The sequence below is a fragment of a genome, unplaced genomic scaffold (genome assembly GCF_019419815.1).
Source record: "Pyrus x bretschneideri cultivar Hongxiangsu unplaced genomic scaffold, Pyrus_bretschneideri_v1 Contig40, whole genome shotgun sequence".
Classification (NCBI taxonomy): domain Eukaryota; kingdom Viridiplantae; phylum Streptophyta; class Magnoliopsida; order Rosales; family Rosaceae; genus Pyrus; species Pyrus x bretschneideri.
In genome coordinates this window covers 602985-622216 of record NW_025999724.1, presented here as the reverse complement: position 1 = coordinate 622216, position 19232 = coordinate 602985, and the positions used below count along the sequence as shown (strand labels likewise).

Genomic DNA, 19232 nt, shown 5'->3' with positions numbered 1-19232 from the left:
ACATGCTTATATTATTGTTACTCACCCGCGCCTCGCAGCGTATCTGAGTGCCTGAATTGCCAGTGCACCAATCCCATAATGTAGGCATTGACTTTACATATAATAGGTCTGGGTAGATTACGAGAAAACCGCTTGATATTTTGGTTTCGTTGAGTGGTCCGGAACCCGATGTTGTTGGATTTCGTTGAGTGGTTCGGAATCCTTGCTCTTGTTCATTTCCTTAAGGTGATCTTAGAATCCTAAATTCGAGTGGATGGGAATTACCCACAATAGATATTGTGAATATAAATTAGAATTACCATGTTTATTCCTCATAATCCAAGCGGGGAATTATATAGAGTTCCTTGGTTAAGCTTAGTCTTCTTTCTTGACTTTATTTTTCCTTATACGGTCAACACAATCTGAATTGTTCAAAGCCACTTTATAATTATTGCATTTTCATGCTTGACGAGTACCGCAGTCTATGCATTGTCTTCTATCGAGAGAAAGACCAACCATTAGTCACGAGATTTCTTGTTCTAATGTTTAAAACGTGCCAATTAAACTACTAGCAAGCACTCAGATTCTTTTGATGTGCAACATGCTACATATGAAAGTTTCTCCCTTAACAGGGGTGTCGTAAGATGCCTCTTTCTACTCATCCACCCAAGTAAGATAGTTCATTCACTTTATCTGATGAATCAAAAAAAATAAAAGCTTTCTAGGATTTGAACAACTTAGTTGTTATAATTTGTTTTATAATACAGTTATTAAAAAGCTATTCTTCTATTCCTATGCTAAAACGTGCTTGGGCCATCGCTCGAATGGTGGATCCATAAGGCTACTATAACTATAAGATATAATAAGTAGAAACAAGCCTACTTGGAGCATGTTCATCTTCCTCTCATACATTCATGATATTGCTTTTGCATGTCTCTTAAAGGCTCAACTAAAGGAACTCTATTGGCTAAAAGTTTGCTACTACAAGCGGTCTACTTCTACTTTAACTAATAAAAAAGTGTTTGAATGTATTTTTGTGGGGGGACGCAGGGGGGTGCAATAGTGCTTCGTTTTAGTGCTGCTTTAGTGAAGACAATTGAGCCACTACAATTGTTGCAGTAGTCGGGCAGCAAGCGCTGGTCCTAGCTTGGCAGAAGCCCTTTTCTCATCCTTTTTAGGACCCTTTTGCAATGCCTAATTCTTTTATTCATTAATTTTATAGTCAAACGAGTGAATTTGTCAAAAGGAGAAATTTTCACATAGGTGGTTAGGTCTCTATGTGGAATATGTTAACTATTTACTTAAAAGCAAACTCAGTCTGCAAAAATAAATTGTTTCGCAATAAAGACTCTACTAATTGTGTAAAAGTAAATTATTTCAGCAATAAAGACCAAATTATTTTTGCAAAATGAAAATATTGAACCCTATTTGAACAAAAAGAAGCAGAAATCTGAGCCCTAAATATACACAGTTGATTTTTTAGTAACCATAAATTGACATAACCTCGAAAGACTTTAGAGGGTTTTAGAGTCGATATATATATATAACAACTGTGTGCTGTTTGTGGATTTCCAAACACTTTAGAATTGCATTAGGAAGACAGAACCCACACAGTTTTATAACCAATTGCGTGCTGTTTGAAAACCTCAAAACACTTCAGACTGGTACAAGTACCTGGTTTTAGGAAGTAAACACCCGCTTAGTTGTCACTAAGTACTACGGTCTAGTGGTATTCCTCTTCATTTGTAAGTGAAATGGCTTCGGTTCGATCCTTGTCACAGGAAAATTTGAACCACATTATTGCAAGCCCATTGTGAGGTTGAGTCACCCCTTCCCCTAGTGTAGATAATATTTTTTTTTTTTAAACACCCGCATAGTTGGTTTTTTTAGTAGCAATAAATTGTCGTAGCCTTCAAAGACTTCAAATACTGCGTGTTGTTTGTTGAACTTCAAACACTGCAAAATTGTACAAGTAATTGTTTTTAGGAAAAAACACTCGCGCAATTGATTTTTAGTAGCCATAAATTTATGTAACCTTGAATGACTTTAGAGGATTAGAGTCAATGAATATATGACCAAATGCGTCTGCTTGCGAACCTCTAAACGCTTAAGAATTGTATGAGTACATCTTTTTAAGGACGAGGAAAGAAGAAAAACAAATTCCAAACTATAATTCTTATTACATTGATCAAAACAAAGAAGAAGAATACAAATTGCCAAGACGACTACATATTAAAACAACCACATTTTTCAGGCTTTATTCCGCTACTAAGTTATGAGATACATTTATAAGCACCTAATTATTAGTTCATCAGATATGTACGTAAACATGTTGCCATGACATATCTCCTTGTGGTTTTAAGAAAAATACTTTCTTGATCATGCTCACAGACATAGGTGTTTTTGAGAGCAACTCCAGCAGGAGTTGGAGCCCGATGGACTGGCGACTTTGAAGACGCAATAGCCCTAGCAACAACCTCCAGCCCATGCAGATGTTTGGGGAGGGGGGCCCGAGTGAGAGGTTCAGCTCGAATTGGTGGCCTGAGAGCTCGAGGGCTAGGCGATGCAACGCTGACGTTAGGGTGGCTTTAGCCACTATTTAATTATTAGGAAAACTAATGAAAAAGACTTCAATACTTTGAATTTTAATAAAAAAACCATGGAATAACTTTATTTAATGATTAGGGAAAAACACAATATCAAACCAGCCCAATAAAGACTGGCCCAAATAAATAATTTATTGAGCTTCCAATTTTACCCTACCGTCAGTATTGGCCGTTTATGTTCTCCGTTTCCATCACGGGTGTTTTCTTCTCATCCGGAGATCGTCTCCTCTCTCCCTGCCTGCACTCCTCCTCCTCCTCCATGTCCGCCATGACGTCATCTCAGTACCTCATAAACCCACCGTCTCTACAACCACAAAAGCCATCCACGTCTTCCAAAGCGCTCGCATCCACCATCTCCGGCAACCTCAAGATCAAACTCAATTTCCTGATATCCACAAGCTTTCACCTGTCGATGATGGCGTTGTATTTCAGATGCCGCAGGATGCTTTATTGCTATATGGACGGGTGGATGGATCCATGGTTGAACTAAAATCACGTTTCGAGAAGACCCCGTCAGGTTTAAGAGCACAGCTTGTTTTAGTGATTATTATTATTTCTCTTATATATGTCAGTCCACCATCAATATCTAAAGTTCATCAATCTTTCCTATGGCCACCAAAATTGATTGAAAATTCAGAAAACCTTATCAGCTTTGCCTTTGGTTGTGAAGTGTGAACTGTTATCTCAAAATTGCCAAGAGCTATTTGTGTGCGGCACTGCTCTGCATTTTGTTTTTTGTTTTTTTTTCTCTCTATTTATGGCCTTTCGAGTTATCGAAATCGAAGTTTTGAGTTTACATGCATTAGGGTGACAAAGCTTTTGCTTGATTTTATATATTCTGTCAAGCTTAAGTGAAACTTTAACCAAATAACTATTATTCTCTAAGCTTTGGTTTGGATATTTCTTATTATTTCGAGTTTACACCTTCAATTAACTTCGGTTCATCTTGCTAATGTCATTGCATTTAGTAGTATTCATGTTTATTTGTAAGTAAAAATTACGTGCAACAAATATATTATTTTAAAGGTCCCAATGGTGCAATAGATAAATTATCATGTGTTTATATAGTACAATTTGCCCATTATGTGCTTATCAAGTAGTGTCACCGATTACAAGATAGTTTTCTTGACTCTTATACTATTTTGGTTGTGAAATTTTTGTTTTTGGCTGTTTGAAGCTTCGGTTGAAGTTGCCAAGAGAGGAGGTTCATGTTATTATAAACTTTGATTTTTATGTGCATACATTTTATATTGATAGTACCAATATTCAGTTTCAGAAATAGTATATTACTCCAGTTCAGTTTCATAAATAGTCGGCTTCATAAATAGTATAATACCCCTATTTAGTTTTAAAAATAGTGTAGTACCCGCAGTCAGTTTCATAAATAGTTAGATTCATAAATAGTGTGGTACCTATGTTTAGTTCCATAAATAGTGTGGTACTTGTGTTCAATTTCAGAAATAGTATAGTACTCGTGTTCAGTTTAAAGAATAGTGTAATATTCGTGTTCAGTTTCAGAAAAAGTGTACTACCCATGTTCAATTCAGAAATAGTCAGTTTCAGACATAGTGTAATACTCGTTTAGTAACTTTTTTAAACCCACAACAATCTCAAACTGACATTGTAAATAACTTAAAAGAAATTTATATTAATCTTATTTTGATTCTATTATTTCAATAAGCATTTCAACACGATTTTGATATGGTATTTTATGGTGAATGCACATATATTTATAGGCCTGATTATAGTGCTAATAAATTAATAATTAAAATACTAATAGCGGACTAATAATTGGGGATGAGTGTTATAATTTTGGAATGAGGATCCTCGCCTGATTAAACTTTCAATGGCAGCATCATATATTTCTTTACCATTTAGCACAAAGACGAGGTTAAGGAGTCAGAAGATGAGGTTAAGGGAGTCAGACTCCACAATTACTTCCTCCCTTCTCAACGTAGGTCCATAAGGCCTCCCTCACCGCCATAGATTCGATGGCTAAACTGGAGGCTGCCCTCACTCCACCACGACCTCCTCCCAATTGGAACCAACCACTGCTGTTTCTAATCACCCAACCCGTACCACCAATCCCCGTCTCTTCTCTCTATGCACCAGCATAATTAACCTTTCACCAACCAAATGCCAGTTTCCTCCACACAACTATCTCGCTCCTTGTATTCTTTTCCAGGGTGACCTGCTCCTCCACACCCTTCTTGCATCCTGACGCAAAATCTACTCCTTCCATGGGAGGTCTAGACTATTGAAAGCTTCAAATGGGATAAGTTTCTTGTTTATTAAATTGAATTTGAAAAGTAATATTTTTAGTTTGTGAGAAATGTGGAGAGGAAAAATGGAAGCTGGGATGGTGGACGCGAGAGAGGACAAATGGAAGTGGAATGATATGGGTTTTAATTGGGAGAATGGTTTGCTGCTGGAAAAAGAATTGAAAATTAAATTAATTTTGGTTTTAGTTGACTTTAGGTACCGTTTGGTACATGAGACGGGACGGAACATAGTGGGACAAGGCGTTCCGTCCCACGTTTGGTGCGCCTAAAACCGGTGGAACGAGCTGTTCCACGGGACGAGTTTTGGGTGAATTTTCATTCCACCTCACCCTCCTGGAACGACTCGTTCCACATCCGTGGAACACAAAATTATAACCTCTCCGTCTCCTTCTTCTTACTCCTTGTTTCCATCCTAGGGCATCTTTGCTCCGCTCCGTTCCGTTCCGTCCTGTCCCGTCCCGTCCCATTCCGTTCCGTCCCGTCCCGTCTGCATTATCAGAAGTCGGTTAATTTCTGTCAGGGGCAAAGCTGGAAGAAAGATTTAATGCTGCATGTTGGGCTTTGTTTCAGCCTGCGGGATTTAATTGATTTCAGCCTGTTTTATGTAACTTTTGTCCTTTTTCATTAAATTCCAAGCCCTTTTTATTAAATAAATGTTGTAGATGCTTTTTGGTTAAGAAAAGGTTGGCTCAAATCTTTTTTGTTAAATCTCTCTAAAATATATGATGTGGTTATTGATGAATGAAATATTACTTAAGCGTTGATTAACGTACTTAATTTCTTTTGAGACACATCATATGATTTGCAAATATGGTCTAAAATTTTGACCTATGGAGCATTACTCATCTATTTATTAACAACTAGGCAACATATATTTTCAATCAAAAGTTTTGATAAAAAATAATCATTTTTTTTCTTTTCTGATTGCTACAATATTTCATTCTGGGGTTGGTTAACTCTTAATTACCTTCGCGACGATGTTAATGCTTTGTTTACTTCATATCAATAAAATTTTGGTCTGAGTCGCAACACAAAATATAAACAGGTCCCAACACAAAACTTATGTGTATATAACTACTGAAATTAATTAGCTACTAAAAATCCCTTCAAACAACACACAAAAATATCATGTAGAAATACACTTTTTATTTATTTAGCAAATTCTTTTTCATACATATCAATGTAAAAAGAATTAGAGGTTAGAAAACTTTAGGGTCCCACTTCGAAAGCTTGTCTAGGGCTCCCAAATTCTCAGAGCCGGCCAAGTATCACTATAACTATAATGTTTTAAGATTACAATTCAACACCAAATAAAGTGCACGAAATGCGAAAGAGAAGTGTGAGAGGCAAGAGGTCAAGACTGATTTCAAGAAGATTGTTGCCGACTTCAAAACCGAAGGCAGAAGCTGGCGGAAGAGAGTTTTCTATTCTCATTCCAACTCGTCTATTTCAAGACTTCTTACATGGAAACAAATTTTATTTTTATCAAGTGCGTTTACTTTGTGCCACTGAGATTTGAATTTTTGTTTTAGTTCCTCTATTTTATACGCACGTCTCTTTTACATGTCACCATAACCATGTTTGAATACAGTTCAATATTCATGCACTCAAACTTGCCAATATTCACCGCACCAAATATTTTTAATTATCTAGCTAGAATATGTAGCCCACGGTGATGCAATGCGATTTTCTTTCAAAAAAACAAACATATAAAAATCTATAAGTGGGACTCCTTAGAATTCTACCAAACGTTTGTTAAATTCCCATAGACTCGATCAAACCTCCACCTAACTCTACAAGTGCAATTCTTATAGAAGTCTGCAAAACTCTATCCGGAGTCTCTTTTTTATTTTTATTTTTTTTATGGGTCAAAACTCTACATGGACTCTGTGGAAACATTAAAAGTCTATACAAAGGTTATAGAATTTCATATTTAATACATGATCAGATATTTGTTCTACAAACAACTACAAGAGTTGGGCGTTGGTGATTCTCAATCGTGGATACATGTGGTGACACACCTTGATCCGAAATGATCACCTAGATACCCAAATCGTAATGTGCTGACCAACACCTGAAAGGTGACGAAGCCATAAACTGTAGTGAGGTGGAAATGTGAAGAAATTAAAACCTAAAAGTAACTAATTTAGAGTGTGCATGTGAGCGGGATTGAACCCATATCACACAAGTGATGTCAGAGCATAGATAAATTGCAGTAAAAGAAGAGTAAGAACATTTATACCAAAAGCAGAAGTCTCCTGCATAACAGTTTTTACCAACAATCCTTGTCGTCATGAAACCTCTGCCACTAAAATCCGGGAAAGGGTGAAAAACAGGGATGAGTGGGATAAAGTTTTGAAAAACCTTTTCGAAAAGTGTAACTCCTCGCTGTAAAACAAATATATGGTTTCTCAAAAATATTATAATAATAGTATGTGGTACGTACCTTGCAGCAGAAGTGAGTCAAAGATGTAGGGTACAACAACAAGGAATCTCAACATTAAATCTCAAAAAATTATTATAACAAAATCAATGCTCATTAATTTATGTAGGCACACAAGTCCACGACAGAGGTATTCAAACAATGGAAAAGGCTAAGTATAGGTTTTACATTCTAGTACTACATCACGTGAGCTACGTTAGTCGCATCACATACGAGTCCAAAACATCACACAAAAGGACAAGTTGGCACCTAACTATGGTTCCAAAGTGAATGTAAATGGTGCAGGTGCACTACACGTGAAGCTAATCCTTGACCCAAGACAGTACAAATAACTAAGAGACACCGTGCAAACATGTAATCAAGAGCAGGCAAAACGCAAGGATGTCATACCACAAGTTTATGCTCACAAATAATATTAAAAACATAAAGTGTACAGAAAGTATATTTGTAAAGCTAAACATGACATGTCACATCATAGTACATATAAGCAGTTGTTGGGAAAAATTGCATATACATATATATACGTAAAAACGAAAAGACCCACTCATAGTTACTTGCGATGTCACATCCTTTTGAGCTAAGAAAGTCGGAGTCTTTGATAGTAATCACACCTAAGCATAATATTGGGACCCATTAGTAAAACTCAACTTAAGTGATCAAATTTGAGAAAGTGGAGTGCGGATTTTGAATCAGAGTGTCGAAATACGTTAAGAGGGGTCCCGGGGGAATTTTTGTAAAAAGTCAACAAAAAGGTCAACGGTCAACCCTAAAAGTCAACCGAGACGCTTCGATGGTCAACTATATTAAAACTTCAGAATTTTCCAAAATGGACTCGAGACATCGAAATTAGCCTAGGAGGGTTTTTCAGAAAATTTCGTAAAAGTCAACACAAAGAATATTCCAGAGAATATTCTAAGAATATTCCAGGATGCATTTTGGAATTGGGCTGAGTCGATAACAGCCCAAAGGTTGAACTAAACATAAATAACAAAGAGAAAGGAGGAACCTCAAAGCTTACCTAGGCCATGAACGGCGGGGATTCATCGGGAATGGTGATGGTCTCGGCATCTCAACACCATGAGTGCAGAGAATGTGAGGGAGACAAAGGTTAAGGTAAGGGAGAGTGACAAGAGAGAGAGAGAGAGAGGAAGAGACATGGTGATTGGGTGGAACTCGCCGAAGTTGACTGGGTATGGTGGTGCTTCGTGCAACTCACCGAATTCTAGGAAATAAGAAGCAGTATGCAAGCATGTCAAACCTTAGTAATTTCCAGCTAAAAAAAACACATGCATGAATATATTTAGTTACCTAGGACCAATTCCAAGCGAGTCTGAGTGCCACCACTCACGAACTCGACAGAAGTTTTGTTGGAATTTGATGTCAGGGTTAGGCATGCATATGCAGCGAATGGGCTAAGAACACACAAATTAAAACTTAATCCAATAGAAACTTCAATTCAAACCCAGATAGGAACCCAGAAATCGAAGAGAAGGAAATACTCTCATATGAGATTGAAGGTGAGAGCTCAAAGCTCTCGAGTCTAATGGGACTACACTTCACAGTGCTCTGATGGCGCATGCAAGACCATCACTAGGTTCCCTGAGTCCCAAAGATTAAGGTTTCATGGTTTTGGAGTTCGATTTGTGGAGGGATTAGGATGATAGTGTAGGTTCTCTCTCTCGATGCTAAAGAGAGTATGAGTTCGATAGTGCACAGAGAGAATGGAGAGATAGAGAGTGATTTCAGCTAAGGGAGAGAGACTGTGTGAAATAAAAAAAAATAAAGAAAGCTAAAGAAATAGGTGTGAGATAAGAGTGTTAGAGTAAGGATGAATATAATAATGATTGAGTGTGTAAGTAAAGAGAAATGGAGGGCTGGTTGAATCAAGGCAGTGGTGCACACTGCACGAGGTTGATTTTTAAAGTTTGAACCTATCTTAGGTGAATTTGTACTGTTTCGAACATAACTTATTCGTTATAACTCGGAATTGAGTTCCATCTACTGCCACATGTTCGTAAAAATAACTACCATTCAAAAAATAGTAAAATAAGACTGGAACAGTGAAAGGAAAATTGAAGTCTACATAGAAGGTCTACGTGGCATCTCAGGGTTATTTTGATAATTTCACTACTACTGACAATAAAATACGATAAATCTCAGGACGGGATGTCACATGTGGCCTTTATTAGAAATCTACGGTCATGAATTATTGTTTGTGTGTCGGAGAATTGTTATGAGAATCAACTAAAATATGACAAGTGACTAGTTAAGATATTTTTTTTGTTGCTTTAACTGGTTCTGAAAATGTTTGTAGAGAAACTTTCCATACTCAAAAAAAAAAAGTACATGTATGAAGAGTGCACATCTAATAAAATTTTTGGAGTGTCAATGTTATAGCACCAAAAGTACAACTTATGAGGGTTTGTTTTATTAATTGACTATTTTAATTTTAAAGACAAATTCCACCAAATTAAGAGTAGGTAGAGTTATGATGCATGGTTCATAAAATTCTTCAATGTTTTCTTTGTATGCACCTATTTAGGGGAGTGCTACCACTAGTACAAAAACATACTTACATGACGACAACTTGTGCGACGGAGAAAATTGCGTCGCACAAAGTATGTTTGTGCAATGGTAACAACAAAACATCACGCAAGGGCATTTCGCGCAACGGAACTTTGTGCCACGAAGACCGCCATCACGCAAAACAGCTTCGTGCGACGAAGGACCACCTTCGTTGCGCAATGTTGGGAAAAAAGAGGTAAAGGTCTTGGTTTAGGTGACGTAGGTGCACCTATGTCGCGCAAAGCAGTTTTGTGCAACGGCAGCCATTTTTGCATGACGAATGCACACCTTCGTCGCGCAAAGTCAATGACTTTATGGTATAACACAAGATTTTGTGATATCCACTTCTGTAAATATTTTAAATTGACAATCAAATTAGTTCATTGTATTCATATAGGATCAAGGAGTTTAACTGTAAAAAAATCATCAAAATTGGAGTTAAAATAACTGTTAAATCATGATTTTTTCGTTTATAACCGTCGAAAAGTTTTGTCCCGTTACTTTATCTCTAAATGTTTGTTTTTTGTGATTTTTGGCGTATGCGATCTCGAAGCATATACCAACATGAATTTTGGTTGGATTGTTGAAACTAGTTTCATAGAATGCGTATCCCATCAAAACAATAGATTCCCTAACACTTAAGAGTTTATTTATTCTTTCATTAAGTATAACATAAGATCTTGTATCTACTAGTGTAAATATTTTAAATTGACAATCAAATTAGTTCATTGTATTCATATAGGATCAAGGAGTGCAGCTGTAAAAAATCATCAAAATCGGAGTTAAAATAACCATTAAATCGGGATTTTACATTTATAACCGTTGAAAAGTTTTGGCCCTTACTTGATCTCTGAAAGTTTGTTTTTTGCGGATTTTGGCATATGCGATCTCGAAACATATACAAACAAGTTTGACTGTTGGATCGTTGAAATTAGTTTCGTAGAATGCGTATCCCATCAAAACAATAGATTCACTAACATTTAAAGAGTTTATTTACACTTTCATTAAGTATAACATAAGGTTTTGTGGTATCCACTAGTTTAAATATTTTAAATTGAAGATCGAGTTCATTCATTGTATTCATATAGGGTCAAGGAGTGTAGCTGTAAATTGTTAAATTGTGATTTTTCATTTATAACCGTCAAAAAGTTTTGTCCCATTACTTGATCTTTAAATGTTTGTTCTTTGCGATTTTTAGCGTATGCAATCTCGAAGCATATACAAACAAGTTTGATGGTTGGATCTTTGAAATTAGTTTCGTAGACTGCGTATCCCATCAAAACAATAGATTCACTAACAATTAAAGAGTTGTAATGAATGTATTGGCTTTACCACATTGATCTTATATACGTTTGTTTTTATTAATGATAATACAAAATATTCTTTAAACAATGCTCAATGGAAATTTTACCAAAAAGCATATATTTTTTGCCTCAATTTCCATTGGTATATTAATTATTGTTTAGAATTTAATGACAATATTTATTAAAAATTGAATAAAAAATATTTTTGCCAAAAAAAACAAGGGTTTGCGCGATGAAGAAGTAACTTGCATCTCACAAAGTGTCTTTGCATGACAGATAACCTACGTCGCACAAAGTAGTTTTGTGTGACGTAGGGACATGCGTTGCACAAATACACTTTGCGCGACGTAGAGAAATGCGTCACACAAAACTACTTTGCGCGACGTAGGTTACTTCTTCGTCGCGCAAACCGTGCTTTCACTGCCTTTGCGCGACAGTTGGTGTGCGACGAAGGTTTCGTTGGGCTAATTTTTGCGCGACGTTTTTTTACTTTGCGCAACGAAAGACTTGCGTTGCGCAAACTGTTTTTTGCACTAGTGTACGAATACTATTTACTTAATTTATGTTCTGTAAAATACATGATATGGTTGTTGATGAATGAATTATTACTTAAGCATTGATTAACGTACTTAATTTTTTTGGTGACACATCACATGATTTGCAAATATGATCTAAAATTTTGACCTATCGAGCATTACTCATCTATTTGTTAACAACTAGACAACATATATTTTCAATCAAAAGTTATGACACTAAATTTCCAACAGAAAAAATAATCATTTTTTTTCTGATAGTGCTACAGTATTTCATTCCGGGGTTGGTTAACTCTTAATTACCTTCGCGACGATGTTAATGCTTTGTTTACTTCATATCAATAAAGTTTTGGTCTAAGTCGCAACACAAAATATAACCAGGCCCCAACACAAAACTTATGTGTATATAACTACTGAAATTAATTAGCTACTAAAATTCCCTTTGAACAACACACAAAAATAGGCCCCTTCAAACGTCAAGTTACACATACATAAAAATGTATTCTTATTTTGTATGAGAAAATAAACTTCAGAAGAAAAAGAAAAAGATGGGATTATTAGGTATTTGCGTGTGGGATTGTCAGGACCATGAACCCTAACAACACTCCTCTACTTGTAGAATTCCATGATCCAAAGATTAGCAGTGAAACATTCATATCTGATGCCGCTAAATCCAGCAGCAGTTGCTAAGGCCATGAATTCTTCTTGGCTCCTCTCCATCCCTCCCGGGGCTTGAGTCATCATATGCAGATCAAGTTGGCCGTTGGTCCTCACAGATACGTTAGAATCTGGCTTAATTGGGAGAAGTGCCTCCACCACGATCACTTTTCCATTGTCTGGAATTGCATTGTAACAATTTTTCAGTAACTTTATGCAGTCTTTATCCAACCAGTCATGAAGTATGTGCTACAAAATAGTCCCAACAAAAATGTAATTATTAATTAAATAGAAAAGCTTCGGTTAATGATATTCATTGGAAAAAGGCTTCTCATGGTATAAAAGATCAAATAAAGAGAAAATTCCAATTTATATTATTACTTTTCTCAGGTCAAACAAAAATAATGCATGAGGAGTTTAAAAATCACCTTCAAGAAAATGGCATCCCCATTTGGAATACTTTCAAACATGTCTCCTCCTACATTTTCAACACCTGCAAAATAAATGACTCCAATCTTTTATTATGCAAAAAAGATAGAATTCAAATTATAGGCCATAATAATATAAATTTAAGTCATACTAGGATAAGAGGAGGCATGTTTTATAACATGAGGTAAGTCAAAATTGATGCCCTTAATATGTGGATATTTAGAAGTGATTAGACTAATTGCCCCTCCCAAATTACCACCAACATCAACAAGCTGCGTAACGTGCTCAAAACCTTTGTAGAGCTTGAGAATTCTCTTCATAACTGTGGTGCTATGGTTGAACATTGCCTTGTTGAATATTTTATTAAACCTATGGTCGACACTTGGATACTGAAAGTGGTGCATGCCATGAGCTCTCTCAAATGCAATTCCTCCTTCAATAACTGCATCTTTCACCTGACGCCTGTCGATGTTCAAAAAATTAGAGTTAGCTATAGCTACTTTAATGTTGTATTCTTAGATCTAGACTAGGGGTAGTGCTAGTTAGATTAGGAATTTTCGATTCTACCATTAAAATTTCTGATCAAATATAAAATTTTCCATAAAAGAGAGAACTCCAGTTCTAAAATAATTTAACAGTTTCGGATTTGGAAATTTTGATCGGACAAAAATTTTGGAATGAAAATCGTAAACCTTATTTCCGATCTTATTCTTGAACAAATATGGGACACGTTCATGTATATACGAAGCTGGGACACATTTTGATCCTCTTCATACATACATGAACATGCCCAATTTTCAAAATGTGGTTGAGCAACAAGCCTGGACGAAAAAACATACCAGCCTTTTAAGAAGGCCTCGTCTTGAACCATAGTCAACACAGGGGCTAAGGAAACACCATCTTCATTAGTCACAAAGTACTTGGACACAGGGGTAAGGCTGTAGAGCCTCCGGAAACACTTGTCAAGTTTACCGTTAACAACTGTGCAGTCGAGCACGGAGTTGCTGGCCAGGACAGCTAGAAGGCGATCTAGCATCATGGGTCCGTCAGGGGTCGTGGTTCCGATGTGAGCTGCGATCTCAGATGAAGAGAGCTTGGCATTTGGACCCTCTTTTGCTATGATGTCAAAAACGCCAAGCTCAATTGCTGACTGCATGGAGAAGGACAGCACTGAAGAAACCACCAGCTGCAGTGCATGGCAGTAGCTATCTTCTTCTTTCCTTGCTTCATCATCAAGAGGAATGTCAGGAAGGCCTTTTGGTTCCTCTAGAGAAGCCATTGGATTAGTGTTTGTGCATCAATCTAAGCTGTCTACATTAATTTATATGATAAAAATTCTTGGATTTTTAGGTTTAAGTGATCTCTCATTTTCATTGTTTATTGTTTTCTTTTTGACTGGATTTATTTAATTCTTGGGGTGTGCTATCCACACATCCCATTTTACTTCTCACACACCCCTTGGTAATTTCTATCCGTAGATCTTCTTCAATTCATCCGATCTGACGGCCGAAAATTAAAAAAGTATATGAGAAGTAAAATGGGGTGTGTGGATATCACACCCCTAATTCTTTTGTTTTCATACTTGATATATTATAGCTAACAAGTTGGGATTAGCCAAAGTTATCTGCGGGCATGGATTCGTTGAATAGTCAAATTAAGTAATGGGAAATAATTTTGAATGACAGTGAGCGTAGAGATTATTTGTTTGGGCTCAAAATAATATTCTTGGGTCGAGCGTAGGTTTATATTCGGCCCAAAGCTTTTTCAAATGTACTATGGACTGTGTGGTGGTCATAAGCCGCTCAGTTAGGGTGGTCGAGTCCTATTGCAAGAATGAGTGATTTGGATAAGAGCGGATGGGTCGAAGTCCTAGTACGATAAGGAGTCTTAATGCAATGAGGATTCTTGGCCGGATGAGGGCATTTAAGCCTGGAAATGAATGCGGCCTGAAAAGGGGTTTGAGTTCAAAGTCCTAATAGGAGTAGGATTGGTCGAGATAAGGTTGGATCAGAATAAAAAAGTCCTAATCCGAGTATGGTTTTAACTCGATCGTAAGGAGGATTTGTTGCTATAAATAGATAGCAGAGTGCATCATTCAAATCTCCTCCGATTCAACACACAACTGCCCTACGCAAACCTCTCAAACATTTTGAGATTTTTTTATTTTCTTTTTCCGCCAACACATCCTCAGTTTGGATAAATAGCACTGTTGCCGTAGAATTAGCCGACCGATTAGCACCTTTAATTTGGATAAACAGCACTGCATCGAGGTCGACTGGTTACCTATCCAAGTCTCGGTCGAGAAGGGTTTCCGAATCCTTATTGGCAGAGGTCCTTCTCGACGAAGTAAGGTGTTACAAGTTACTACATTCAACACATTGAACGCCAAGTGATTTTATGATTGGATACTCACAAGTGAGTTTCAGAGTTCGACATTCTGACGGCCGAACCACATTTACCATCAAGACATACATCTCTTTTAAGTACCTGTGTCTGTATAATTTGGAGCCGGTTCAACATGCTTATACTCTTACGAATAGAATCACCTTGACCAAACCCGGCGCCGATGATTCGTGAACTTCGCAGAACTAGCAGCATTTTCTTTAGGCTCGAGAACCTAAAGGCCGAGACGTGTTCCTTCTTTGGTCGCAGTTACAAGATCAAGAAGTCAGTAGCGCGTTCAACGCAACATTAACAAATTTTACTCCTCGGCTGAGGCCGGCCGATGAGTTAGCAAGCCCCGCATCTGCCGAATGACATAGTTAGCTCATTAGTTACTCGGCCTGCGTGCCATGTAGGCTTTCCAATTTTTAAAGTCAACATTTTGGCACGCCCGGTAGGACCCAGTGCTAAACCTTCGGAGTTCATGACCATTAAGACACAGTCACTAAAAAAGAAAACAATCATGGGAAAGTCAACGACCAACTTGCTAGTTCAGGGTCTCGAACAAGATTTGTCACAGGCACAAAATCCCCACATTACTGTGACACCTAAGGCTACAAGTGCGACGCATCGAGAAAATGAAGTTTATCTCGGCGGCCAGCCTCGCAACGTAGAAATTCCCAACAAAATCGCAGGCATTTTAATCGAAGGAATAATGGAAGACTGCGACAAAGATGGTGGGGAACGTTCTGATCCCCTGACTAGGTCGTTTCTTCAAAGACGACTTGATGAGCAATCTTGGCAGGTTGAACAGTCGGTCAGCCAAAAAATGAACAATTTGTTCGAAGTAATACATAGTAATGGTGATACACACATTATATTGCTTGAATTATTGGTCAGTAACGCCTTCGAAGATGGACACATTGATCAACCTCGACAACTTCCATTTAAGAGTATTCCACTGCAAGCCGAGACAGGATCCGCTCTGCTCCTACCAATTGACTTGGAAAAAAAAAAGAGGATTAAGTAGTAGATCAGACGGACCTGACCAGGGAGTGGAAACAACATCCGTCAATATGACCGAGGTTCAAAGGATGATCGATTCGGCCTTAAAAAAAGGGCCTAAGTTCCCAAAATTCATCCATCCATACTCGGCTTATATGGAGAAGTTTGAATATCCTAAAGGCTTCAAGATCCCAGATTTTAGCCTTTTCGCTGGAGAATCGTCCTTGTCTTTGTTAGAACATGTAGCTCGGTTCACTGCGCAATGTGGAGACGTTAATAGTAACTTCCATAGACTGCGACTATTCAACTTCTCACTAACAAGTTCGGCATTCGCTTAGTACATCAACCTCCCACCTAACTCCGTCTAGAGTTGGGAGGAACTGGTCGAAAAATTCCATGAACAATTCTATCGACCGGGGATGGAAATGTCAGTTTCATCATTAGCTATAACGGCTCAAGCATCAAACGAGTCGCCAATGGAATACTTAACAAGGTTCAAGTCGGCCAGAAATTGGTGCCGAGTATCTCTCCCTGAAGTTGAATTCGTCAGAATCGCTCTAAATGGCCTGGATGTGGAATACAAAAAGAAATTCCTTGGGACAAATATCCGAGATATGTACGAACTGGCCCAGCACGTTGAGCAGTATGATTATTTACCCCGAGAGGAAAAGATCTCAAAGTCCCTATCCCAGGGAACGATATACAAGAATCCCACGGTTAGTTACGTATTGGCCGAAAGTGAGGATTCCCAATATGCCAGTATGGACGCGGCTGAGATAGTAATAGATAAACCATATGTTTGCAAGGCATTAGCTCAAATTAATTCCAAGGATGCCAAAACCTGCTCAGCCTTTGAAGAGACGATTAAAACATCGAAAGCCTACACTTTCGATATCACCAAGGCCGAAGCAATTTTTGACCAGTTGTTGTTAGCAAAGATCATAAAACTTCGCCCAGGACATAACATTCCTAAGGCCGAAGAGTTGAAAGGCAAAACATATTGCAAGTACCATAACTCGAACAAGCATACCACTAACAATTGCATCATGTTCCGTGATGCCATTCAAAGTTGGATTGATAAAGGCAAGATAAAATTTCCTGAGAAACAGATGACTGTCGACGTTAATCCCTTTCCCTCGACGACAATTGGCATGGTAATTGCTCATCTGCCTAAGAACAAAGGGAAAGAGAAGGCCGAGTTCATCCCAGTACAACATGTCCTAAAGTAGAACTCTCAGCCGCGACTCAAGATTGATTTATTTTCAAATGAACCGCCCACAGAGTTTTCAAGACCAGCCATAGTCGAATCTATGTCAGGCTCCAGTACCGAAGAAGCTGATGGATTGATGGTTTTGTGTGACCGTTGTAAAACACGCATCGTCCTAACCGAACCTAAAGAGAAAACACCTCATGCTCCAACTTCATGGCAACCGTCCATGGCTGCAACAACACCTCCAAAGGAACTCAGTGCCGGCCAACTCCAGAAGGTGTTCGAGAGACTCGGTCCTCAGGTACAAACAAATGGTCCAACCTCAGCTAGACGACGTCTTAACTTTGACGCACCGTTTTATAATAAGGATTATTACTCGAGTAACTCCAGTAGTTCGAGTTCATCGGTGAGTCAAAAAACCTTCAAGCCACCTAAGCCACACGACCAACGTTGGTATAGTTACAATTCTCCTACTGGCATGTATACGATGTTATCTAAATCTTAAAAACGCCGCCGCTAGCGGATAGATTGCATGGCTCGACGACAGGAAGCACAAGCTACTTCGACTATCAGATGGTAGCCAAAAAAGGTTGCAGGAAGCGGTGATGACCGACCAACCCCAACCATCATGGCCGAATTACTTCAAGAGAAAAAGGCAGTTGATCGCAACTTTGAAACCACCATTAAAGAGTCCGAGAAACGCATCAAACTCCTTCTTTGGCCTGAGAAGATGAAAGCTCGTCTCGAGCATTTTAGACCAAAAGCCGAAAGCAAGCTCCCCCTATTAGCCCCGTAAAAGCCATTAATAAAAGTTCGACGGAATCTACACCCTCCATTCCTAGGCGAATCCTTGGAGTACATGCGAGAATTTCACAAGAAACATTCCACCAATGACTTAGACGACCTGCCTAAAGCATGTCAAGAAGCCCTCGACCTAATACTAACTTGTCATGATGCTGAACAGATTATCCAGAAAACCACTGATCCAACAATAAAAGCTAGGTTCCAGCATATACGTGAGGCTTGAGTCTTCAGCTTTGAGGTCGACCCATACATTGACATAGACACCGTAGAGCTTCATTTTTCCCTTGAAGACCTTCAGCATTTGCAATATCATTCCGAAGTCTTCTCGACCGTATCTCTCTTCGACCTTACAGCCAATGAGAGGGATCGTGTGGCTCATTTAGATGCATACTTAGATACAAGGAATGCCCGAATTGCCTATGAAGAATAAGCCCGTAAAACATTGCAAGGACAAAATCAAATCTCAGCACCAAGCATGCTTGAAGACGAAAACCAAAATGAAACAGACCCAAGTGCCATACCACAAAAGTAAGCATCTGATGAGGTAGGAGATGACCATGACAAGAATGCTCAAAAGCATGATACTGCCCTCAATCACCCGAAGGAAGACAGTCAAGACCTGATGGGTCCTTCAGTCCTCGAAAACATGGAAATCAACATGGTCCATGTTTTACCTGCTGAATTTCAACCAACCACACACCATCCAAATTTATTGGATGAGGATGTGGTTGCCGAGGAAGCAACATAAGTTGATTTCATCGCCACCGAAGAAGATAGGCAAGCAAGCAAGGACGGCAAGCTTAAAGTAGCTCTGGCCAAATTATTCCCCCGATCCTCTTCTGTTAATCTCCAACATCTAAAGTCGTTGTACGTTACGACTCATATTGAAGGATACCTAATTTCTAAGGTGTTTTTTTTTATTGTGGGGCCACAGTCAACATCATGCCTATATCCATCATGAAGGCATTACGTCGATCTAATGACGAACTCATACCGTCAGGAATAACCATGAGCAGCTTCGTCGATAACAAGT

General features: G+C 38.3%; 1 protein-coding gene across 1 annotated transcript; it reads right to left on the bottom strand.

The window, feature by feature from the left end:
* Positions 1–12235: 12235 nt before the first annotated feature.
* On the bottom strand, positions 12236–14077 carry LOC103927981 (caffeic acid 3-O-methyltransferase-like). The gene is made up of 4 exons (XM_009336973.2): positions 13638–14077; positions 12950–13260; positions 12798–12862; positions 12236–12618 (listed from the first exon to the last, which is right to left on the bottom strand). The coding sequence occupies exons 1-4, from the start codon at positions 14075–14077 to the stop codon at positions 12322–12324; spliced, it is 1113 nt and encodes a 370-aa protein (XP_009335248.2). The 3' UTR covers positions 12236–12321.
* Between the last annotated feature and the right edge of the window lie 5155 nt (positions 14078–19232).